A 25,689-nucleotide genomic window follows, 5' to 3' on the forward strand; every position below is an offset into this window, starting at 1 on the left:
TGACCAAAAAAAAAAAAGTCTTTGGTAGATCTAGTGAAATACATGCTGGACATGAAAGTAGAGAACTCCTAAACTGAAAGAACAAAGAAAGCGCTGGTATGAACAATAGCAATAATAAGAAGGAAAGCTTTTTTGGATAGAAAATATAACAAGCATATAACATTACAAAATTCCCAGGTGTTCTTTCCCCTTTCCTGGACAATAACTCTGCTCACAAGATGTTTTAGCTTGCCTTGGTGACCTGTATTTCCTAAGATAGCAAGTAACTGATAGACCAAACAGCACCACACCACACCAATAAGTGCTCTGATTTACTTGAACTAATTTATCCTGCTGTAACATGCAGCAAGTCAACAGAAAGATAGGAGGAGGACTTGGCTCATTACCTTTAAGGAGCTGTGCAGACTCCATTCATCAACATTAAAGTGAGCAGAGGTGGAGAGAAAGCAGTACTGATTTGACAATCTGTGCAAAAGACTCTTTAGTGTGTTTTCACTCAGCTGCTCTCCAGGGCAGTCCCCAGCCCTGATAGCTCACAAAAGCAGGGATAAGCAAACTCAAGATGAGCAGCATTCAGAAACAAAATGAAATCACTATGAACCCTTTCAGTCTTTTTTTCTTTTCTTTGGTCAGAATCAGTCCACTGGCATGCCTGTATCTTACAGCACCAGACCTGGATGGGATGAGCTGTGCTCCTGACAGACCTCAGTCTTTGCCAGTGCACAGGACAGTCCAATACACACCTAGCAGAAGTCAGTCCTGGCTTCTTTGGTGCACCTAATGGTGGTGGTGCTTTAAAAGGCAGCTCAGCTTTGGGTGCCAAATCCCCTCATGCAGAAGGGCTGTACATGTCACATGCATAAACCCTGTCTCTGCTTCCTGAAGGCAGCTCATTGTCTCATGAATAAACAGAAACAGTGCAGGAGCATGCCAAGGCACATGTGAACTCCATTTCTTCACCAGTGGTGAATAGTTGTCTTTTCTAACATTGACAGGTATGTTGGTCCACATGGAAATCAAAAGGACCTGTGTGAGTGGGAGAAGGATCTGAGCAGGAAGCAGTTCTGCTTAAACCTGGTGTCATTTTTCTGTTGCTCTGGGAAGCTTTATAACTTGATTGAGCAGTCAAGGCCTTTGCTGGCACAGGTTATAATTCAATCAAGAAATTAAATTGGTATGTGGGCAACAACCCGCAATAGTAACCTTCACAAAACCCCTTTTAATCCTACTTATCATCTAAAAACCTACAGCATGGTGGTTGTTGTTCCCTACAGAGGACTGACCAACTGAATCAAATGGAAGACCCTTACACCAATTTCTTTGTCCTTGCTACACCAGCCCAGTTGTCATAGTGCTCAGATGGAGGAACCTTAACTACAGCAGGTGAAAGCAGGCAGTTTAAAGGCAGTCAGGTGAGTATGTGGGCAGCATGCCCCTAGTCTTGTCCATGGTCTTGGTACCCCACCTAGGGCAGACATCAAACCAACCTCATGCAGCCCAGCATCATAGCACCAGGGGTATTACAGATGACAGCAAGGATACGTGCAGTTTGGTTCTGCCTCTCACAGCAGCAAAAGCAGTGGTTCAGGAACTCGATGCCCAAGACCCATGACACACAGCCTTGTGCCAAATGGCAACCGCAGTGCACCAGTGGTGCATTCCCAGCACCTTCTGAGAGGCCCAGACATGCTCCTGCTGCTTCTGCACCGTGTCACAGGAAGGGACACTGCTCACTGGCTTTCCCATGAAGGTTTTCGAGGTGCATCATTGAGGCCTTTCTCCTGCGACCTCCCTCCCAGAGCAGGATCTCCCCCATTGCTACAGCTTTTGAAGAACAAAGACATTTAGCCATCAAACTGTTTGATGGGCTTTTAAGGCAGCTGGAGTGTAGCTGATCAGCTTCCTTCAAATGCACGCTGTCACTGATACGGAGGAGGTTTACTCTGCCTGTTGAGCCCACTGAAACTCATCTATTACTATGTTGTCTTTTATTTAAAAAAGAAAATTCATTTTTGCTTTTAATTCTGCTTTTAATTTAATTTAATAGCATGTTGCTCTGGCACTAGGGATCATTCCAGTCTGATGGAGAAAGATGTAGCCAGGTTCAAGGGCTAGGACTTCTATTAAAAAAGGAAGACTCAAGCTGGAAGTAAGATTCACCGACTCAAGAGTGAGTGCAATTATCCCCTGGAATCACTGGAGGAGGACTGCGGCAAGTATCGCACCTCTCAAAATTTTTCACTACCTAAGCCTGTGTCTCTGCTGGACATATTGTGCAATGCAGTTGTAATTCTTGAGCTTATTAGTGCTTTCTTGAAATAGCATGGCAGAATAGAATCATCTCTTTCCCTCCTGGAAACACTGGATGAATTTCTATGGTCTGATTTATGGCTTTGATCAAGGCACAAGGCCTTTCTCTCTTGGTCTCTGCTCTGACAGCAGTGAGTCCTTCCAAGTTGAGAGGGGCTGCAAGTTCTGTCTGGTCTTACAGGTTGTTGGCTGACAAAGGATTTCCTTTCCTATTAAATAAAAATGTATACCAAATAAACCAGTAATAAATATAAATAAATAATCACAATCCATAGAAGAGCAACCCACAGATTCTGCAAAAAGAGGGGGACTATCAGACTAACACAAAGACTGCACATCTCATTGTCTCCTAGGGAGATGATGTCTCTGACCAGCACCCTACAATATTGCTGCTCATGGCAGGAGAAGAGACACAGTTTTCGATCAGTGTCAGCTCCTCCATATTTTGCAAGCGTGGAGCTTGCTGGAAGAAGCCCAGGATGCTGCCCCGTGCTGCCACTGCTGTCTGCTGCACGCCTGGCTCTCCCAGAACTTTGACAAGGAAGTTGATGTATCTCATCGCTAACCGGAGTGTCTCATTCTTGCTCAGTTTTTTGTCTGGTGGGTGGGTGGGAATGAGCTTCCTCAGCCTGGCAAAGGCGCTGTTGACATTTTGCTGCCTCCATCGCTCCCTGGTGTTGGTGAAGATCTTCCTTGTCATCCTTAACGTCCTGCAAAGCGAAGGAGATGGTGAGTGAATGCTAGATCATAGAATCATAGAATCATAGAATGGTTAGGGTTGGAAAGGACCTTAAGATCACCAAGTTCCAAACCCCCTGCCATGGGCAGGGACACCTCACTCTAAACCATATTACCCAAGGCCTCATCCAACCTGGCCTTGAACACTGCCAGGGATGGAGCATTCACAACCTCCTTGGGCAACCTGTTCCAGTGCCTCACCACCCTAACAGGAAAGAATTTCCTCCTTATATCCAGTCTAAACTTCCCCTGTTTAAGTTTTAACCCATTACCTCTTGTCCTGTCCCTACAGTCCCTAATGAAGAGTCCATCCCCAGCATCCCTATATGACCCTTCAGATACTGGAAGGCTGCTATGAGGTCTCCACACAGCCTTCTCTTCTCCAGGCTGAACAGCCCCAACTTTCTCAGCCGATCTTCATACAGGAGGTGCTCCAGTCCCCTGATCATCCTCGAGGCCCTCCTCTGGACTTGTTCCAACAGTTCCATGTCCTTTTTATGTTCAGGACGCCAGAACTGCACACAATAGTCCAAGTGAGGTCTCACGAGAGCAGGATAAAGGGGCAGGATCACCTCCTTCAACCTGCTGGTCACACTCCTTTTGATGCAGCCCAGGATACGGTTGGCTTTCTGGGCTGCAAGCGCACACTGAACCTGGCTCATGTTCATTTTCTCATCAACCAGCACCCCCAAGTCCTTCTCCTCAGGGCTGCTCTGAATCTCTTCTCTGCCCAACCTGTAGCTGTGCCTGGGATTGCTCCGACCCAGGTGAAGGACCTTGCACTTGTCATGGTTAAACTTCATGAGGTTGCCATCAGCTCACCTCACAAGTGTGTCAAGGTCCCTCTGGATGGCATTCCTTCCCTCCAGCATATCAACCGAACCACACAGCGTGGTGTCATTGGCAAACTTGCTGAAGGTGCACTCCATCTCACTGTCCATGTCAGTGACAAAGATGTTAAACAAGACCGGTCCCAACACCGATCCCTGAGGGACACCACTCGTAACTGGTCTCCAGCTGGACATTGAGCCATTGACCACAACTCTGAAGTCAGCACTGCAGCCTCCCCTCTCATCGGCTCTGTCTGGGTGCCTACGGTGGCCACTGCCAGGCCCCCCAGAGCAGAGCTCCCAGACCGAGCCCTGGTCATGCGGCGAGTGCTCACCATCCCGCTCGAACTGCCTCCCCGCGCTCCCTGGGGCAGGTTTTTAACCAATCAGGGCTAGCGCAGCTCCTCCTGGCTCCGCCCCCTGTGAGTCCCTGCTCGCGTCAGCTGAACTGCCGGCTCCTGGGCAGGTCCTGTCGAGGACTTGAGGCTCCCTCGGTGGCTCTGCTCTCGCCGCTCTGAGTTGAGGCTCCTGGACGCTGATCTCCCCCGCTCCGGTGTTCAAGGCATCCTCTCTTGAGCTGCTCACCTCAGCAGTTGGATAGATAGCCCTGGCTTTCACACAAGCTGCTGCTCTGGGCCAGCAGTGAGCACAGAGTGGTGGTGCTAGACCTTTCTAATTTTTGCCCTCTGTGGCTGATGCCCTTGTCCTACATATCCTGCACAGATTCACCCTAATTCCTAAAGTCATGTCCCTATTCACAGCCATGATCATAATCATGGCAGCTGCAAACAGACACCAGAGTCTAGTATGGACTTCATAAACGAGTAAATGGAATTTTATTTTCTCACACAACCATTTAATGCTGCTCCTCCAGATTCTTGAGAGTTCCTCCATAGCAGAATTCCCAATCAGAATGCATTAGTCATCCTACTAGGCTGCAGGAGTGACACCCGGAAGGTGGAAGGGAAGGCAGGCAGGTTCAGTGCAGAGCACATCCATGCTGTCCCAAGCCCCAGCTCACACCTTCTTGGGGTCTGCTCCCAGCTGGCCCTAGCTTGGTGACTCCTAGCTGCTTCTAGTCTAGGTGGACATTCATCATGGCCTTCTGTGAGCAGACAGCTGACACTACAGTCACTTGTGATTATAGTTATCTCAGGAGACTCCTCCAGGGAAGCAACAGTCTGGTTCCCTACGCAGCCCACACTGACTGCTCACTGCTGGTGGCAGAGACACTACAGTCTGATCCTTTCGGGCTTCTGTTTTATCCAATCTGAGCTGCCAAGACTAAGCCACAAGTGCCATGAGTGCAAGCTGAAGAGGGAAAGTGTGATTCCTACAAAACTCGTAGGCATCCTAGCCAAAATGCCTACAGAGGGGTTACCTGCCCATCCTGCCTGGAGCAGCAGGAGATGTGCAGCAAAAGGAAACCAGTACCCAGAGCAGACCTGGCAACACAAGGGCACTGTGCAATGGGCGCAAATTTTAAAAGCCATTTACCATAAAGGTTATCAAAAGTGCTTGGGGTTGCCGTAACCCTACTTCTACGACCATTGAAAAGTCTTCTCTTTTCTTCCACAGCCCTGCAGGAGACACTCACTTCTCCATTTCTGAAGCTGCTTTTTATGCCAATGGCACAGAGACAGTTGGGGCATGGAAAAAGTAGCTGCAGCCAAGAGACTAAAGGACAAACGTTTCCACTTAACCTTTTATGCATGTAAAAACCTCAGCTTTTTATATTCATTGGCAAACCCATCCTTACAGCAATCCCACAGGGGACTGAGGAGCAGGGGAGACAGCACTCTTTACCCTCATAAAGAGGAAACTTTGGGTGACAGCACAGATGTGATCCCATGTCCATGTTAAGCAGCCTCATACCATGCAGAACACTCAGGGTTCACCAAAATACATGTTAATAGTCTGGGTAAATAAAGAAATTGCACTGTGACTCAGAGGTTAATTGGGGTGCTGTTGTAGGGAAACAAAACATGCATGTCAGGCAGAGAATTTCTCTCCCAGGTCCTTCAAGACCCAGGCCAGCGCTGATTACAAATCACCAGGGAAACACAGTTATAGTGTCATAAATTATATCAGAGCCATATCCAGAGACCTGGACAGCTAATACAGATGCACCCATGTGTACTATATATGGCTAGACTCATGCTGCCCATACTTTGCAGGCTCTGCTTGGCTGCAGACCTTACAGAACTACCACATTTCTATTTTGATAGAAGTCTGAAATCACTGTCATGCTCAATTGTCTACTCTGCCTTCAGGGGTTGAGAAAATTCTCCTACCAGAATGCCCTGCTTCAGGAGTGGCACACTTAAAACACACTCATATTTCAGGTTGCTGAGAGCTTTTAATGTTTTTTGTAGACTTACATCGAGCCCCATTGCTTGACCTAAATGGGGATTATATTTTTATTCTTTTTCTTTTTTTAATTATTCTCCCACTCCTTTATTCTCCTACTCCTACTGTATTACTTTTGGGTTTTGTTATGGGAACAAATCTACTTTGTGCTTTGCACCTACCTAAAACAGCTAGCATGTACCTTTTTGACTGCTATATCAGTGATACAGATCTTAAGCACTGTCTTCCAGTGCTCCTCTGTACCGTGGCACGTTCGCTCCTGAAAGTAGAACTTTTACTCGTATAGTTCTGTTCTTCCAAGCAGCTGCTTGGGTCCATATGAAATTCAGAGTGCCATCTGCTTCTCTCTGTTTCTTCTGGTTTTGGTGTTTTGTTTCTTTTTTTAGGACAAATTTACCCAAGTGCAAAGGCACATTTATAACATAAGGAAAGTTATTTGGGCTTCCTTGTTTCTTCTAATGGATCAGGTGGATTGTACTTTGCCAGGCTTTTCAGTTTCTGCACTATAATCGTTATGTGGGCCCAGGTTGCTGGATACCTCTTCATACCTCAGTTACAAATACCAACGGAGGGTCTGCTTCTTCTCTTTCTTCTCCTGCAGACAGTGCCCGGAACAGCAGGTTAGCATCCAGCCCTGGTGCTGTGAACATCTCATCTTGACCTGTCAGCAGTATTATTGGTGGAAAAATAACCCCAGCCTAGTCCTTGACATCACGCTTTCTTTGTCTCTCTTTTCCTGCCTTTGGAAAGGACAATATTGCATTTGTGGTCACAAGCCTTGTCAGCAAACATATGTCTTTGTGAGACCAGCTCATGATTTACACTTCAAAAATGTGTGTTTGTATTTCTGACATTCATTCAAGCTCACTAAACAACAGCTCCTTCCCTCTCATCATGCCTCCCACTCCCCCACCCCTTGCCCTGATAGCTCTACAGAGAGCTTCATTTCAGGCGTGATCCACCTCTGTACATCTCTCCAATTTACATTCCTCTCTCCTTTCCCCCTTTACTGGTGCAGGTTTCCTGTTGTTGTGCTCAGTTTCAGCTAGAAACATAAGAGAAAAGCAAGCCTTGTCCAATTCTGCGGTAATTGCAATGTTTCAGCACAGCTTCTTTTCTCATACAGTCACCTACACATCCCTTGAGGTTTTTTGTAAACACAACGCCTTCCAGTTAAAATGCAGTTTACTGACAAGGGATCTAATTTCCATTCCCTTTGTCTCATTCCCTTCCTCCTCTTCCCGCCTTCTCTCCAGTGGTCCCCACCAGGCTTGGCTTTCGTTATGATATTACTTGCAGCTTCAGGTCTTTGCTGATGTTGCACATCAGAGCAATTTATTCTTTAGCTTTCTCTGGTGCACTGTATAAAATACATATTGTCTAGTGGCTGCATGCAGCTTATATCCCACTGGTCTATCTTAAATTTGTGCAGAAATCACGTGTTTGTACATATCATGGACTGACAAATTGCATTAACCCACAAGCCTGGATTCTCTGCTTTCTGGTCATCTTTCTTACCACAGGTTAACAGCCCCACATTTAGCTGACAATAAAGAAACCCAGGAAGGCAGCAGCTTAAATTCAAGAGGATTAATTCTGCTCTCAGGAATGTGTATCTGGAAGATATGCCATTTTCACTGGAAAAATTACTCTGCAGGGCAAAATGGACAGGATTTAACACAGATCAAGAAGACACCATGTCCAGAACTACTAGGTAAGTGCAGTTTCATGGGCTAAGATCCACACCTGCAGTGTGTAAAGAGAATTGTGCAAACAAATAATCCAGCCCAGCAGCAAATCTGCTCCAACAGCCAGAAAGAGAAAAAAAACCCCACCAGTTAAGTGAAGCTCTTTCCACCCCCCTGCCTACCCATTTGAACAATGTAAGAATAGAGGAGAGAAAAATACTGCCTGTGATTAATGCAGCCACAAGTGTCACCAGACAAAAGACTAAACAATGGAAAACATGAAGATCTCTCCCTCAGTAGCAGCAGTTCTCACAGCCTCTCTATGAGAAAGCTGTTCAGGCAATTCAGGCAGCAGCAGCAGAGCAGGTTCGGCACAAAACACCATCTTTGCTAGGGCATTCCCCAGCAAACAGCCCCTGAGCCAGTGGTTAATGTCTGAGGGCTGGCAAGGGACTATCCAGGAGCCCAGCACTCAATCATAATTAGCAGGCTGCTATTAACTAAAGATCTTGGATGAGAAAGTTCCTCCCTCAAGTTATACCTTTGACCTCAGTGAAGTTAAATCCATGTTGAAACTGGCCACTGGAGACCTACTTCTGCAAATCTTAATCAGACAGCAGATGCCTGCTGCTAGCAAGAATTGGAGTGCTTCTAGTAAACCTGCAGTGCCACACTGTCACCCCACAGGGGAAACCCAGTGGCTGCTAAAATTGGTTATTTAACACATTGCACTGGATTTCGTGCAGTCCCCTCAAGCCCTTAAATAAATGGCAACAGAAGAGCAGATGGTGTCTGTTTCTGTATCAGGCAGGTGCTTGTGAGCCTGATCTACCACGGGGAGCAAAGATTCCCCAGCTATCAACTGTCGCTGCTGTGCTTTGTTCACTTTACATCAGTGTGATCTGGAGAAGAGGAGAAAGAGGACAGTCACTGTTTCCCTCTGCAGTTTCATGGGAGCGTGGGACTCAGTTCCATGCAGAAGGCATGACTGAGCATGAATGTCACTATGCATTTCACTGCCTAGCCATAACATGTGAGTTTTCCCCCACCACCTAGGAGAAATAAGCTGAAACTCTTTGCAGCTGAACCATGCTTTGATAGATGCACAATTGCTTGGTTTGCGAGGACTTCCTTTGGGTTGGAAAGAGAGGTAAGAGGAGACAATGCATCCCATCTTGACAGGTTACAAGAGGAGCAGTGCACCTCTAGGTCCAGGCTCTTCCCTCCCAGACTTCCTCAGCCCCCTCTCTCCATCACTGCCTCCCTGTATCTCAGCACTGTCGCCCTCCCAAGTGTCTCCCACCTGAAATCCCATGGGTGTACTGGTGTACAAGGAAACAGAGAGCACAATGCGGTGAGCTGAACAAACCAGGGAATTTAACTTCTGTCCTCATTTCTGCTGTTCCTTTGCCTCAGGCAAATTCCTTTCCTTTGTGGCACCTCAGTATTCCTTCTGCCGGTAATTAGTTTGTTTCAGCTGCAAGGTTTGTGGGAAAGTATGCGTGCCTGTCTGTGTCTGTCTGTATGTGTGTGTGTACGTGCCTGTGTCTGTGTGTTTGGTAGATGCTGTGTTTGTGTAAGGAAAGAGAAGAGCCTCTCTCAGCTCTCACAGGACAGTTCCTAACAACAGCAGTGAACTTCATTTCATTTCAAATAACATGTGGGAAGAGGGGCTACTTTGGGAGTAAACAAGGGCTCTTTTCACTGCCTCATGCCTCTTTTGGGAGTGTTACCTGACAATCAAACCACAGTACAAAGCACAGCAGAGCAACAAAAGTGCTATAAAAACCAGCCAGCACTGACACGGTGATTTACTTTTTTCAGAGTCTGTAAATCTGGGGCGAAATGCACATAGTGAAATCTCTGCTTCTGGGACCCCTCCTGTCTAAGGGCAGCATTTACAGAAACTCACAGCCACACTGTATTCTTGTTGAACCTTTAGGAAAAAGAAATCACTAGAGTCTGCAAAAGCAACTGTGCAAAGGTCTCCGGGCAAAGTCAGCCATCATGTTTGGGGATACTAGTCTATTAAGTGATCACAGTTCCAAAAGGCAAATCTTTCACCCGACCCAGTGTTGCCCCAGAGTTGCTTAGCTTTGTAATCCAGTTGCCTTCCTAGAGGGTGCAGATCTTCACCGTAATGGGGGAGAGAGCTTGCTGCTTCCTGAGAAATCAGCCTAGCCTGCCTACTTTGTAACCCAGACACCCTGGCAGCATATCCTGCAAGGCTGCCTTGGGAAAGGTAGGTCTGTAAAGCAATGGGCTAGCACCCAGAAGGCATTTGGGAGAGCACAAAACGTGTGGTTAAGAACTCACCAATACTGATGGAGATGTTTACCCAAAGAATGGTTTACTCTGCGCATGGGACTGGTTTTGGTTGTTGGTTGGTTTCCCTGTGGCTCTTCTCTTGTCAGTGCTTTTTATGTTCCTTTGCAGTAAAGTCAAATTATACCACAGTTCCATGCAAAACAAAGAACCCACCCATGGGCCACAATAACTTTTGCTAAATGGATGCCTAGTGTATTAGCAGTGGACATGGCTGCTTGCAAAGCTGGGAAAAGAACACTGCCAGAAGATTTAGCCTTTATTCACTAAACTTGCACTTGTGCTATTTTCTGTTCAAGAAGATCCAAGAGCCTTCCTTGGAAAAGTGCTTCACTGTCGTCCTGGTGCCTTCTCCAGTAACGCTATCTTGTATCGAAGTCTCAACTACAGTTCTAGTGGGTTTCCTTTAACAGCATTCTCTGCCAAATTAACTTCTCAAATACTTCACATAGACACTATCCCTGTGCTTCAGGTTAACACAGAGAAGAATATCAGCTTGGTTATCTTCAGGGAGGTCTTCAGAGACTTTCTTTTTTCCAGACCCTGTGTGCAAAGCCCTGTTCTATACACGTATCCACTCCCACCTTGTTACAGCGCTCGTTCCTGCATGCTCCTGTCTGCACCTGCCACTGTGAGGCAGTAAATTAGCTGTTAATAGCAGAAAAATGTCCATTTGCTTTAACTCCCTTGCCTTGCCTGCTTATGTAGGAAAACTCACATCCTGCTTACAGGAGCTGTTAGGGGCAGAGAAAGGAAAATCCAGTGCTGTAAGGGACATTGCATCCGGGGAAAGATACATCTTGTATATGACCCCCAGACAGCATTTGCTTTTGCATTTTTATCCAGGCCTGCTCTGAGTCTGATAGCAAATCTCTCTGACTTCAGGCAAAGCAAGGCTAAAGGTCTGACAGCATCCAGATAGTGGCATGCAATGCCCTGTTCTCCTATCAAATACAAGTTAAAACCAGCCTACTGATCCCCATGCCATCACCCCAGGAACTAGCTGGGTCTGCTGTGCCTAAGACTAGAAGTCACCATAAACACGGAGGAAAAAAACCACCACCGCAGCAAATTGTAACTTCCAAAAGTGTGATACAAATCACTGCAAGACAGGTACCACAATCCTGGTTTCCCTTAAGTATCATGCTGCTCACCTCCATGGGACTACACCTGATAGAAACACCAGAAAGAAGATCATTCCTGCCTCAACCACATTCTCATGGGCATCTGCATTTGGTCCTCAAGCCTTCTACCCAGCATGTTATCAGCATTTAATTTCTTGCTCATATCACAGCTACTAATGATTTATGTAAACAAACAGTAAAATCAAGCAGCGTTCATTTTAGTTACTTTTTGTGAAATGATATAGAAATGCATGGTGGGAAAAGGTTTTGAAAAACAAATATCATCCTATACTGTTATATGGAAATCATGAATGATAGAGACGCCTATTTCAGAAAAAAATGCTTATTTTATTAACTTTCTCAGGCAAACACAGCTTTATGTAAAAGACTACCCCTGGAAATATAAACCTGTTCTAGACTGACAGTTTCAGAATGTGGGATTTTTTACAAATCTGAGGGTTATTAATATTTGCCAGCAGAAATGAAATAAATAAAATTGCTGAGCTTTTCCTCTTAAGTGAACTGTTGAACTGAGCAAAATTCAAGTATCTATGTACTTGACATACACATCAGCTGTAAGACAATCAGTGAAGTAATGGGAATGTTTTTAAACATGTGAGGATTGGAATTTAAACCTATTTCTTTACATCTTTACCTGTTGATACTGTCGTAAGATTTCTACACAGTCTAGTGCACAAGCATACAGTAAAGTCTAATGAATGCATGACCATCTATGGTTTTGTGAATGATTTGTTCTGATCATCAAACACTACTGGACAATTCTGTTAAGTTTTACTTTTAAACTCAGAAAGTCTATGGTGCTTTATGTAACCATTCTGCACCAGTGCAGTAACTCAAATTTAGAGCACTTTGCAGTGGTGTGAGTTTGCCTTGTGTGTAATTACATAGTTATGATGTAAAAAAATCTAGGAGTAGTAGTAACATTAGTTTGCTCCAGTTCTAAGCATCAACGTTTCTCTCCAAAGTAGTAAAACCAACTAATCATTTCTCTCAGCATCATGTCCAATTCACTGTCTCTCTGTGTGGATACTAAGAATTTGACAAGTCCAGGCACAAAAATAGACTACAGGTTTACTTTGCCTCATTAAACACAATCACCTGTAGTGGCAGTTTCTGTAACTATTCTGTTTGTAAGATCAGGTGCCTTACTCTTAACTTTTTGATGACAAGACCTAGATCTGCCATGATAAGAGATAAAAAATCAGTGGATGGTAAAAGGCTACTGCAGAAATTCCTTCCTTTAAGGATATTTCCTGCCCCGAGAAGAAATTTTGGCATTCCTAAGAAAGTTGCAAAATAAGCCCAAAAGAGGGGAGGCAACACTGTAAAGAGAAGAGTCCATTGTCACTCACTTTTCTGGTCACAGGTGCTTGTGCCTCTTCAGATCTGGTCAGCAGGCAAATAGACAGCAGGATTGGACACTTCTTGTTTTGCTTTCCTGATGATTCTCGCAGAGCCTGGCTGCAGAGTCTGCTCTCGCTGGAGTCAGCCTAGCACGGGTCCTGGCTGCCTCATTTATAGAGTAGCAGGTCCTTTGTCTGGCGCGTGTCACCACTAGTCCTGGCAATCCAGGGAGCTTGTTTTGCATCTCCCAGGAGATTATCTCTATCCTGCCTTTTCTCTTCTCACCCTCTGCTGTTCCTGGGGCTGGTAGTTCTTACTAGCCTTAGAAGAACTCCGGATAGGTCAGGGAACTTTGCGGGAAAGGATGGAAACTGCTCATGGCAAGTATCTGATTTTTCTCTTTTTTTTGGTGTTTTTTTTTTGTTTTGCTTTGTTTTTTCTTTTTTATGGGGGCTTTTTAAAAAATAAAATAAATAAAACTTATCTCTAAGCTTGTAAATGTTTCCAAAGACAAAGATGCAGTGCTGATGTAAAAGCCAGTTTCAACGTGACTCAGTACTGAGGAAGAGGCTGGTTGTATTTATCGTATTCCTAAGCAAGGGAATGCTCTGCTCTGACAGCAAGTGTGGTGAGGTTGTGGGGGTGATCATGTGCAGGCAAATCAATCCTGCCTTCACTTTTCAGTGAAAGTGCCTTTTCACTTTAGGGACACAGCTAGCACCTTCTGCAGCATGGGCAGCTAAAGCCGCTGCAGGCTCAGCACTGCCCCAAGACCTGCGCTGGCCCTCGGCCTGAATCTGCAGTTACAGCAGGAGGCTGCAGGTATGAATTCACATGTGAGCCAGCTTGCCATCCACTTCGGGGCCTATGCTCCCTGCTTATCCAGAGAGGGGGGAGATGCCCCATCCCTGGAAATTCTCAAGGTTGGACGGGGCTCTGAGCACCCTGATCCAGTTGAAGGTGTTCCTGTTCATTTCAGGGATGTTGGACTGGATGACCTTTGGTAGTCCCTTCCAACCCAAAGTATTCTATGTGTCTATGAAAAATTTCCCCAGGCACAAGCCAATGAAGCGATGTAGCCTTGCTACAGACATATAAAGCCTTGGGACCCATGTGAGCTCATCTGCATCTCCATCTGCTTCTCCATTAAGTGATGGGAGTTTACTTTGGGTGGAGATAAGAGTAAATAGGGGGAACAAGAGCAAGATACCCAGTTAGGCACTGGGAGCAACAGGATACTACAGGGAGAAAAGGAATGGGGAAGGAGAAACACCAGTTAATCATTCAACTACAGTCATGGGGCAGGAAAACACCTGCATCCAGAATAGACAAGGGAGCTTTAAGCACACTCCATTGCTTTCCTCGGCCAAGCCTAAAGACAGCTCAGCTCACCCAGACCACCTCACCCAAACTACAAGCTGGCTAGGTAGAGCTCACCTACTGGGTTTTTAAAAGCACTGTGAATGTTTCAGTTAATGTGATTGCCTCTATAATTACTAACAACACAGCAGTGGAATGATGTGGTTGCTCTCCGGCGACAATGTGCCCCAGGTCCCTGCCGGGGCAAGTCATTCCCTGCAGAGCTCGACTGAAGGTTCAGCCCTTTCACATGGTAGATTAACAGCAGCACTACAGCCTGAAAGCTGTGTCAACCGCTTCATTTAGCACAAGTGTTATGTTAACTAAAGGCCCTATTCCAGAGGGGCCTTTGGCCTCACAGAAGCCTAATTTCCATGTAATTTACATTGGAAAGTTGCAGGGAACCCCTCCTCTCTGTTACTTCCTCCAACCCATTATTTACCCAAAATCTGCCCTGAGAATCTCCATCCAGCATACAGCAGTAGGGAAGGGGACTTGCTAGTTCAGGAAAGGGAGAGAGCTCTTTAGCCCTAACTGCTTGGATACTTCATTGCCGAGGGCTCTCAAAACCTGGCCAGATGAAGCATTATAAAATATGCAGCCAGAAAAGCCTCTGCCCTTGCAGGCATTTCAGACGGGATTGGCTGCTATTCGTTCTCACTCACTTATCCATGCAAGAGTGCAGGATTCTGTTCCTGTTGCTGTCAGATACATGCCCCCTCTAGCAGCAGGCTCATGGTGAGAAACCTGCCTCACTGGGAAAACACAAGGAGAAAAAGGGACATCTTAGCCCCATCCCATGTACTTTGGAAAAGCCAGCACCACATCTGTGATGCAATTTGAGATGGCACGGGGATGCTGACTTCTACACCAACTTTAACGGTCTTTTCCACCCTATCAGTTTACCCTTGAAGGGGTCCATTTCACTGTTTATTTATAAAGCTTCCTATTACTTGGCACCGATGAACCACACGAGTCTCCTTCAGCTTTCTCTCTGTACTTGTCAGTGACATGGCAGTAGGGGGAATACATCTCTGTGACTGCTTTTCCCTAAGCCAATCCATAGGTGCCAGGATAGCATAGTTCAGCCATTGGCAAGAAGAGGGGAACAAGACCGGTGAAAGCAATATTGCACCCTGGGCATGTTCTTCACTACAAAAATTTCTGCCAGGATCTATGCTGGCAGTTCCTTGGAGCCTGGGGTAACTCTTCACCTGCAACAGGTCTGGTTTTAGTAGCCACCCATTGTCAGTTCCATGAAAAGTCAAGGAGAAACAGCATGTTTTGTAACTCTCAGACTCCAGACTGCAGTTGATATTAGCATGTTTGCCTGTGTCATGGACACATTTTTCCTCCTCAGATACCTCTCTCAGAAAGTAGAGTCCCAGTTGCCCTTATAGCACTGAGAACAGGAGGATGGGGAACACTGTATGTGTAAATGGGGTAACTGGGGACATAGAGCTGTTGTGTCTGAGGTACAGAAAGCGCTGATTTATTGCAGCGGTGCTGGCTGCCCCTTGCTGGAATACAAAGCCATTCTGCCAGGCAGGTACACATTCTTCCCAGCAGAGACATTCCTTGGCAAGTCTGATGAAACAAAAGCCAGGAGAGAAAGGAAAATGTAGTCTTGGCCCTCTCATGGGTAAGATCTGAGGCTGAAGAGAACAGGTACAGACCCCATCCAGAGAAAACACCCTTTCCCCATTTCTGCTATCGTGCCCAGCACATCCTCCCCTCAGAGTCTGTGCTGAGCTCACATTTAGTGCACTCTCTGAAAGCTACACTTCTGTCAGCTCATTGTCTTGCCTCGGTAGCAGTCTGGCCTGGATGAAGCAACAGACTGCCTGCACTGCCAGTCATTTATGTAACAACATTTCCCTGTGGCTCTGCAAAGCAATAGATGGGAGAATTGCGCCCTTTGAAGAAGTTAAGAACATGTGGGCAAATTGTGAACATCTCAAAACCAGGTTTCTTACGTCCTATTTTAAACTCACCCCAGCATCCACGTTCAGCCCCTGAAACATCCTAGGGGAGTAACCCTGGTGTCTTTTCTTCCTAAAAAGAAGAAAAGCTGTTCCTGGCATATGTGACTGTGCGGTATGCAAGCAGGAGCAAAAGGCTTTATCCTGCTGCTACACAGCTTCCAGGGCCAACAGAAGCCTCTCCAAGATAGAGTACTGGTTAGATGGATTAAAAACATGTTTGCGTTTCACACTGGGCCAGACCTCAAACCCTGTCTTTCTCCAACCAAACTCTTACTGCAGATGTTCAGGAAATCAAAGAGGATCACGCCTAAATACGGGTAGAGATTTCAGAGAAGATGGACCTGGGTTCACATTATTTTTTCCCCTTTGTGGTGTGACCCCTTTAAGTCTGATGAAAACAGCACACACAAAATGATGGACAGAAAAAGGACAGCAAGAGTCTGCAGACACTGCCACATGATCGCTGTGAGCTCAGAGCCGTGCTCTGCAGATGGGAACAATAAGAAGCAATTATACACATCTGGGTTCCTGCGCTTTAAAATCAGAATTTAGATCAATAGGTTTTGAATACAGCGAGATGGAGGAGGCTGCTTGAGGTTCAGAGCAGCAGCTGCATGCAGACTGCTGAAGTATTAAACTTCCATCATCTGAAGCTTCTTGTAATGTTTTGAATCTCTTATTAGTGTTAACAAAACACTCACATCAGGGGGTGCATTAAATTCTGGCCACACTTTTCGGCTTAATTCCAGAAGCCAAAAATCTTCTCCTTTTTAATGCTAAAAGTTGCTGATAGCCTTGAAGAAAATGTTTAGCCACAAAAGAATGAGACTGAAAACCTAATGTTTTTCTAAACCTTCCACTGGGAGCAAGAGAAAAGAGACAAGCAGGTCATTTTCCCTTCGACACAGATGTACCTACACATTAAAAGTCCTTTGGAAATCACCTAAAATAGGGAAAAATAAAGCAGACATACCAGAGAATCAGCCACTGCCATTTTCACTGGCACATGATGCTGAGCTCAGATAAGTGGCATGCAGCTATAAGGCTACCACATATTCATCACTCCAAGCAGGGATTCAAAGAAACATGTAACTCAATATAAGAAAACCTTCCTGGACAGGTTATAAGCTCTGAAGGGTCTTTGCTATAGACATGTTTGCGCCTTCTACAACGAACTTTTAACTGATGTCAAAAAGTAGGGATGTGAAGATTTAACTTCAAGTGTGACTTGAAGCAAAACACTCAAGGCGCAGCCATCCCAGCCATGGCTATTGAATGGGATGGGAGTCTCCAGGCTTTCACACAGTCTGTGAGAACAGAGTTTTCTTTCTTCATGTGCAAGTCTTCGAAACCACATGGCTTGCTGTTGTGGTGAGCTCGTGCAAGGAACAAGGGAATTTGCTCTGAATCTCCCTAACATCCCATCTTAGCACAGGCTGCTGCTTGGCAATGGCTGAGGTTGAAATCTTTGAAGGAGAGGTCCCATATTTCGTGCTTGAGACTGCTCCCTTTGCAAGACCAGCTGCGCATGGGTGTGCAAAGGGAAACTTTAAGAAACCCATCCTCTCAAGAGTTCACTACCATTAGGCTGTCCGTTTCATGTGGGAAACCCAGACCTGATCACTATTCTGACTGAATGGTAGTTTTCTTCCTTTGTTTCTAAAGTTTTGCCATCCTATTTTTGACCTGTTATGAATGTATGCCCTTACTGCTGCCTTGATGATGGAGAGATGGTACAGTTAATTTCAAATTTCATTTTCAATTGCTTTATTTCTATTGTTTTTAAATACATTTCTGTATTTCAGGGGCTCAGCTGACACCAACTGATGTGCTTTCATTAGTCAATATAGAGCAGGGCTGATCTGCAGTATGCAGAAATCACACCGTTACTCTTCCTGTTCACCTGTGTTTCATCATATGACTGTGCTGTATGTCTCTTTACTTTCCACTGGCTTTACAAAAGCCAACAGCACCCAGAGGAAGGAAGACTATTCTTTGAGGAAATTCTTCCTGGTAATAATTGTGCAATGTGTATATCTGACCACCTGCACTGTCATAATTACTGTGCAAGGCCAGGCAGCAGCTCCTAAGAGCTTAGACCAGGGTGCCCATTCCCCACTTGACTGTGAGTATCCCTCTTGCAGAGCTGGTGTCCCAGACTCACAACACAGCACAGGGAAGCAGCCCCATTAACAACAGCAAAGTCTTTAGTGTAGGCATTTGCATGTTTTCACCTGAACCCAAGAGATGTCCTGTGATTAGCTTGACCCATCAAAGCAGGAGTGTATGAACCCTGCACGTGAAATACTTTTAACAGCCCACGAGCAGCCCTTCAGACAGCTTTGCCCGTGCACTGTTAACAAGACATAAAAATCAGGATGTGTGTTCAACAGTGTGGAGAAAGGTGGGGGAACAAATTCTCTTGATCACCTGTAAGTACCAGAAACCCTGTGGAAAACCCTGTGTGGGGTGGAAAACCTCATCTCCACTGTGTGGCATCTGCCATAGGAGAGGCAGCCTCATCTTTGTCACAGACAAAAGGAATTGCTTTCAGCCAGGAGTATTATACAGCAAATGTAGGTCAGCTCAGCTTTCTGGGTGGCTTTCAGTGGCTGCACAAAGAATAAATAAGCTCTGCTTTAGTTGCAGCTGACCTCTCTTGCCTTCTTCAGCTTACTACTCCAGTTTGTAAAAACACTGTCACTGTGCCTACCTGGATGAATGTGACAGCCTCGGAGATCAGGTGTCGTAAGCCATGTTTTGAGTGCTGAGTAAGATGCTGTTGTGACTGCTCAACATGTGTTTCAGGAAGACATAACCCTCTACGAAACCCAGAGCTAGAGGATTTGATTGCCTTGCATGCTGTAAAGCACAAGTGCAGGTATCAGGTGATACAGTGCCAGGCTGTGCAGACACAGCTTCAGAGGCCATTTCTGGTAATCTGTCCCTTCATTTAGTTTGGTCGCTGTGTTCGCTGGCTAAGCCTGGACTGCTGACAGCACCTCTCAATCCAAACCCTGTTTGGGCTTTACATTGTCAATAAATGAACTTATATCACGAGGGCAAAGGCAGGAAGCCGCTTTGCTCTAGGGAGGTCAGAGATGCTCTTTCAGTGCAGCAAAAGTAACATCCCAGGGCAAAGAACATCCCTCCAGGAATGCACCAGCACTGCCCTCCTCAACCCACTACTGAGACACTGTTAATACACAGGCAGCGCCCACTCCTGACCTTTAGTTTGCTGGTGTCTCCTGCTGCTTTACCAAGCAGAAACACCCATTTGCACAGAAACAAAGCCCTGCTCCTCGTCCCAGCACCCTCTGCCCACCCCTTTCAGCAGCGCTGCCTTTTTGCAGTTAAATGTTTCTTTTTAGAGTGCCTTTTATTTCCAGCTTGAAGAGCAGGGGGACGAGAGATGGTATAGGGATGCTGAAGTAGTAATTTACATAATCTGATTAACAGAAGATTATCCAATGGCTGCTGAACAGCCTTAGTGTGCTTGAGCTAAAAACCTTACTATTCATTGCTCTCACCACCCTGCAGGACAGCTGCACCTGCAGCACCAGTTAATTCTCTCCTGGGGACTTCAAGGAAGGAGAAAAGCAGGGGCATATTTTTATTATTATCTGGGGGAGCGTTGAAGCTTCATGTGTGCTGTCCCTAATTGATCTGTCTGCATGAGTCTTCAGGAAGCTGAAATGAAAGCTGAGCCAGTTGGCATTATCAGGAACAGCCATCACCTTTGAAAAGGGCCAGCTTGTGTGGCTCCTCCCGCATTCCCTGTGGGTAGTTCAGCAGGACCCATCCAGGCCTGCCATAGAAGGGAGCTGAATAGAAGGGTCCTGTGCATGCAAGAACCAAAACTGTAGTTTTCACTGCTCTCACCAGTACCCTGTTCAGCTGGGAGCAGAACAGACCTAACACCATCAGAGGGCTTCACAGGCTGTAGCCCATATGTCTTTCCCCACGAGCAATGTAGTGACAGGGGGATGAGTATGCTCAGGGCACCCAAAGTCTCACACCCAACATGTCATCTTTTGTTGCCCACAAGTGCCACGGTTATCAAGGGTACTTGGCTGCGTTGGCAAGTGTGGGAAGGGCAGTAGAACCCACCAGGGCAGCCCAGCTGCATGCTCAGGGGAGAAGGAGTAAGCCTGCAAAACAGCTCTCTCACAAGCACAGCCCAAGACCTCCCATACAGCAGAGCACCTAACTGCCATAACAACTCAACAGGCAGGCTAAAGACAAGACTTAATGAAGAGAAGCTGAATGCCATAGCTGCGTGGACATATTACAAACTTCAGCAGTGCTTAAGGGCATCGACTGGACTGAGTCAAGCTCTTCCAGGAGGAGAGGGAGATGGATGAAGTTCAGGTCCTTGCAAGACAAGTTCAGCTGCTGGTTTTAACAGAACTAGATCTGCACCCCAAATGTCCACTCACGCTGAAGGGGTGAAACTCCAAGCTAAGAAACATGGTAACTGTGGAATGGAAAGTACTGGGGACAGTCTCCAGATTAGGCGAAACAGCAGGCAGCAGGAGCTGAACTCTCCCACGTGCATCCACATCAAAGCCAGGGAAGGAGGAAGAGTTTGGACTTTTTTCTATTGTACAGAGGGACATCTGTAAGGCTAGGCAACTGTAACACGGTTTTGAGCCTTACAAGGAAAGGAAAACTGGACTTCCTAGAAGAAAAGAGATACAATAAAGCTTAATCCTTCAGTAGAAATGCTGCAATATAATCACCCAAGACTAATTGTGAGCCTTTGTTTCCAGGAGCAGACTCCATCCTCACAGCTAGCTCTGGAGATGCTGGTGTTGCTTTACATATTCACTTATGCCTGCTGTACTTGTCTGGGGGCTTCTGAAGACCTTCATGACAGCTGCCATTCACAGATACCACCTAAACAGATTCACGGTGGAATGTGTCTTCCTTAGGCCTACCAACAGCAGCATGAATGAATAATGCTACATAGTTACCTATTTAAATAGGGAGGTAGCAGAGTATGGTGAAGCCATCCTGCAAGCTTGTTTCTCCATTTTTTCCTCCTTTTCTGAAGCCAGAAAGGGAAAACACTTCTGACTTCCAGGTAAAAAAGCACAAGGACAAAAGCTGGGAAGGAGCCACCATATGAGACATAGTGTGTGCTGACAGCACATGTACAGTCGTCTCCATTGTGTGGTTTTGGGTTTGTTTTCCAAGGAGCTGCAACACAGGGAGTTGCTTTTTTGCTCTATGTTGAAGGGAGATCAGAGCTCACACCTCAGTGCTGCCTGGAAAAAATAACTCTTCCCAGACGCTGGCTGATAGGATTTGTCTTGCATAATGTGCAAAGCTAGACAGCAATTGCACCTCTGTGGTGTAGCATGTCACACAAGGTGCCCGCTCTAACACATGGTACATTGATTACTTCTATGCTCCATGGTAGACATATCATCAAGATATTTCCATGCTCTGGTATAATTCATATTCCCAGATTTAGCAGTTAACTCTAGTATCAATACAAAGGGTAAACTGCATCCTGGTGCACAAAAGCTCTCCTGCTTTGAGGAAGTTCATCTCTGTTGCTGAACTAATCCTTCGTACTGGCATCTGCCCAGATGTCAAGAAGAATGAGGAACTGACAGCAGCTCCACTAGCGTTTCTATGTGACACATGCTGTGGGAAACCTTCTTCCTACAGAGCCTTGTTTCTCCGTACAACTGTGGCTTTGTGAGGTCCCCTTGCACCGAATGCTAAATCTAGGCCCTTGCCTCTTGAGAAGAAAAATATTCAAAAGGGGCAAAATACAGTTAAAAGAACGTGCACATGTTGATGGATAAAATCAGGCTGCTTCTTCACTAGGTTTTGTCACCTAAGTACAGGCCTGTTCTAATTTGGAATTAAAGGACTAGGACCTGGTGCAGATCATCTTGCATCTCATAGTACCCCAGGAATGGAGGACATCACCACACATCACAGGCAGAGAACAGTGGTATCTGTTTGCTCCACTGTGTGTTCCCAGAGATGTTCCCAGAGTTCAGCAGCCTGAACAATAAAACTTTCCCACAGCTGCCATTACTTTTTCCATGCTTCTATCCCCAGAAAAGGCAGCAGAGCTATTTAGCTGCTATCCATTCCCCAGGTACACAAACTTGATCCACAGGAGGTACAGAAAATACATACACAATGAAGAAATATCCTTCTCCTGAGCAGTGGGCAAGTTTCTCACCATAAATCTTCAACCTACAAATAACAGCAGCTTCTCCCTGGCAGATAGCACTACGCTACGGAGCAAAAAAGCACGCGGAGAAAACACATTTAAATGTCAGGGTCTGGGTCCACTGACAACAGTTACAGGGAGGCTCGCACCTGTGTGTGTGAGATCATGCTGTATCTACCACTAGAAGCTGGCTTAAACGTAGACTGTTCTCAGAAAGTGAAACAAACCAGGGACTTCTTGCCCCTTTTCCCTCTCCCTGCCCCTTGCCCCTCAAGGCCAGCTTGGGCCCCCTGCTCAGCTGAGCAACTGTTTCCAAACACAGGACAGCTCAGCTCTGAAGCCTCTGCGTTATTTATGAGTTTGGAAATCAGAGCTGTTTGGTTCACTGCCAGTAAATGGCAATGATTGGAAGGAGGGAGGGGTAGGCTTGTGTGCAGCTCTTCATTCTCTATTCATTGTGAAAAGGGGATCACTCCAGCTAACTGGCCCGTGGAGATAAGGATTTCAGACAATCTGCATTAGCCTGATAAGCCAGGTTTGCATTTCATAAAGATCATTTGTTAAGAACCTCAGTAAAATAAAATACAGTGAGAAGGCTTATCAGCACAACTGATTTCCACTCACACCCCTCTGCCCACCGCTGCTGACAGTTTTTCTTCCCTATAAATAAAGCTCCCTGCTTGTGTCCCAGCTCCCTGGGATTGAGCACAGACCAAGGATGAGAGGCAGTGGGGGGGATGGCTGGGGAGGAAAAGGAAGAATAACCCAAAACCTCTTAGCTGAAACTGGTCGCTGTTAGAGCTGTGGTCCTGATCTGCAGTATGTGTGAGGGTAGCAATGCCCACCTGGCGGGTGCTCTGGATGCAGCTGGGCTGGCATCCGCAGCCTTCCTGCTTTGTACCAGGTACGGGGCAGGTCATGAAGGGGGATCTGATATTTCCCTCTACTTCATGTTTTCCCCTTTCCTCCCATATAGAGAAAACTTGCAAAGGACTCACCAACCCCCAGCATTTTTCTCTCTTTACAAACTGGCCTTAGCCAGGCATTTTGCTGTAAAACAGCCTTGCTGAATAATGGAGCACTATTAGAATGGCCCCCTGTGTTCTCTCTCTACAACATCAGCATTAGCAGGGAATATATCAGACCCAGGACTGTTCTGTTTGGACAGTGCTGCCTTTCCAGGAGGTAGATGCCCTTTTCTGCACAGAACCTGGCCATTATTTAGGTATCACACAGCAATTCAGATTTAAGTCCCTGTCTACCTACCTTGGGTCGTGAGTTCCAAGGGAGCGCAAACCACACCATACTAACTATTAACAACACAAGGTCTTCTAAATTTTGACAGCCAGCACTGTCAGCGTGTAATCTGCTGTTTCCAGCTGCCATTGCTGTACACACTTTTATTAGGGTTTGTTGGCAGAAAGACCTTAGCAAGGCAGAAAGTACTCTGGTAGGGCTTAACACTTCAATCTTATCTTGTTAACATCATGGAGTAATGCAATGAAGTGGCTGTAAAAGACCAGTAATGAATGAGGCCAACAAATGTCTCAGCACATTGTCCCTTAGCAACATTTTGATCTCAGTAGGACAAAACAGGTACTTTTTCTGAACAACAATGAATGCATCATAGAGGCATCATTAACCTGAGGAGATCCTACAGCAAGTAGCCTCAGGTTGCAAAAGGCACCAGCAGTGCAGGTAAGTCATCACAGGTGGTACCCAAGCTTCTTCACTGACGGCATTCCTATGTTCCCAGGTATGTTAATGTCTTAATTAGGTTCACAGACCAAACACCAATACCCAAGAACACCACAAAGTAACCTCCAACTCTCAGCTATAAGACCTACTGATATCCTTTTCCCTCTCTGTGCTAGGGCCATGAGTCACAGCAATGTGCCTTTTCTTCCCAAGTGCAGAGCAGAACACCGTGGCTGTAGAGGTGTAGAGGCTGCACCATATGCTGCTGCAGGAAGTCAGTCTCCAGGGATGAGAAGGTACGTATCAAGAAAAACGCCTTATTTTCTTCCAAATATTGCATGAGAACCCCCTTCATCCACTTACCTGGGGGCTACAAGAGTATAGTCTGCACTGGTATGGCCCCTCCTTCGTGGGACAGAATGTGAGTTCAGATCACAGGTGCGTGCTTGGTTTACTCCCTCTCCTGCTAAAGCCTGTCTGCTCTGGAACAAAAGCCTGCATGCCAGTATAACGATACAGTCATAATGGGCGTGCTTGGAAACACTATTGCTTGTTTCAGGCAGTTGCCTTTTCAGTGCGTAGACAAGACCTTGGGTTTTCTGTGCATTTACTCTATGAATATGCCTGGAAAGGAACACATAACAACAACTTAGCAAGGCATCCATGTGTATAGATAAACAGTTTTCCCAGGGAGAAGACACTGTATGTTTGGTCAGTCATGGAGACACACCCCAAATCCCCCTATGCCACAAATGTATCTTGGCTTCCCCAAATAAAATAATCAATTATAAAAAGCTGCCCTGGCCTGGCTCCTGTCTTCACCAGCTGTCACCTATTTAATCTCCTCTCCCCTTCCATGTTTGTTCAGAAATATCTCTCTGTCAGTGCAGCTGGAAAGGTTGGTATTAATGGGCGGCCAAAGCCTGAATGCTGACAATGTGAGATGATTACAAGCGCCTGAAGAGCAAACATGCAGATTTTTCAACAGAAGAGTCTCCTGCTGCCCTGACAGGGTTCTGAGGTACCACTCAGGACAGCAGAGGCGATAAAAAAGGGCTAGTGTCAACTCAAGAGGAGAGGCCACAGAGTTCAACAGTAGCTCCTTGTGGAAGCTGCTAAGCTCAGGAGTTTTTTCTAACAGGAGGTGATGGCATAAAAGGCACTGAAATTAGTTGCTTGATGTCAAGGAGGGCCACTTGGTTTATTTTCATTTCGAAGTGGTATGAACAGAAATGACTGAGCTGGTAGAAAGCAAAGAGACTGAAGCACCACAACTGTCCACCACCCCTCCCTGGGACAGACAATGACCATGGCCTCTCTTCCCTTTATAGCATAACACCTGCTGCTGCTGCAGCAACTAGAGGGCACAGCTCCACATACCCAGGTCCCCCCAGCCCACCATAGCCGGTGGGGAGCACTGCCTCACTCACCAGCTGGATCAGGAAGTGGTCTTCCATGCAGTGCAGGAACCTCCAGGATTGTTTCCCGTTTTCTGTGTTGCACTTCCAGCAAGCATCTGGTAGGTTGAACTCTCCCATAAGAACAAGGCCAAGCGATCAAACCCCTTCAGACAACTTCTTCCAGTTGTTTGAAGAACACTTCATTCATAGCTTCATCCTGGCTGGGTGGTCTGTAATAGAATCCTACCAGAATACGTGCTTGGTTGGCCTTCCCCCTCATCTTCACCACAAACACAGC

General features: G+C 46.1%; 1 protein-coding gene across 2 annotated transcripts; it reads right to left on the bottom strand.

Moving 5' to 3' along the window:
• Positions 1–50: 50 nt before the first annotated feature.
• TAL2 (TAL bHLH transcription factor 2) lies at positions 51–25,334 on the bottom strand. Of its 2 annotated transcripts, none has more exons than XM_061364945.1 (2): positions 24,355–25,334; positions 51–3,020 (listed from the first exon to the last, which is right to left on the bottom strand). In XM_061364945.1, exons 1-2 carry the CDS (start codon positions 24,654–24,656, stop codon positions 2,660–2,662), a joined length of 663 nt encoding a protein of 220 aa, XP_061220929.1. In that variant the 5' UTR covers positions 24,657–25,334; the 3' UTR covers positions 51–2,659. The 2 variants fall into 2 exon arrangements, with proteins under 2 accessions (XP_061220929.1, XP_061220930.1); XM_061364946.1 differs by lacking the exon at positions 24,355–25,334 and adding an exon at positions 12,759–13,152.
• Between the last annotated feature and the right edge of the window lie 355 nt (positions 25,335–25,689).

This window comes from Neopsephotus bourkii, unplaced genomic scaffold (genome assembly GCF_033783945.1).
Source record: "Neopsephotus bourkii isolate Nb327-2 ecotype Australia unplaced genomic scaffold, CSIRO-AGI_Nbou_v1 NB_1258, whole genome shotgun sequence".
In the NCBI taxonomy this organism is placed as follows: domain Eukaryota; kingdom Metazoa; phylum Chordata; class Aves; order Psittaciformes; family Psittacidae; genus Neopsephotus; species Neopsephotus bourkii.

Excerpts from the sequence above, each read along its gene's own strand:
- TAL2 (XM_061364945.1), bottom strand. The coding sequence starts at position 24,656 with ATGGATGCCTTGCTAAGTTGTTGTTATGTGTTCCTTTCCAGGCATATT. Across the intron at positions 3,021-24,354 it reads TATACTCTTGTAGCCCCCAG|GACGTTAAGGATGACAAGGA; the intron begins GTAAGTGGATGA and ends TTCGCTTTGCAG.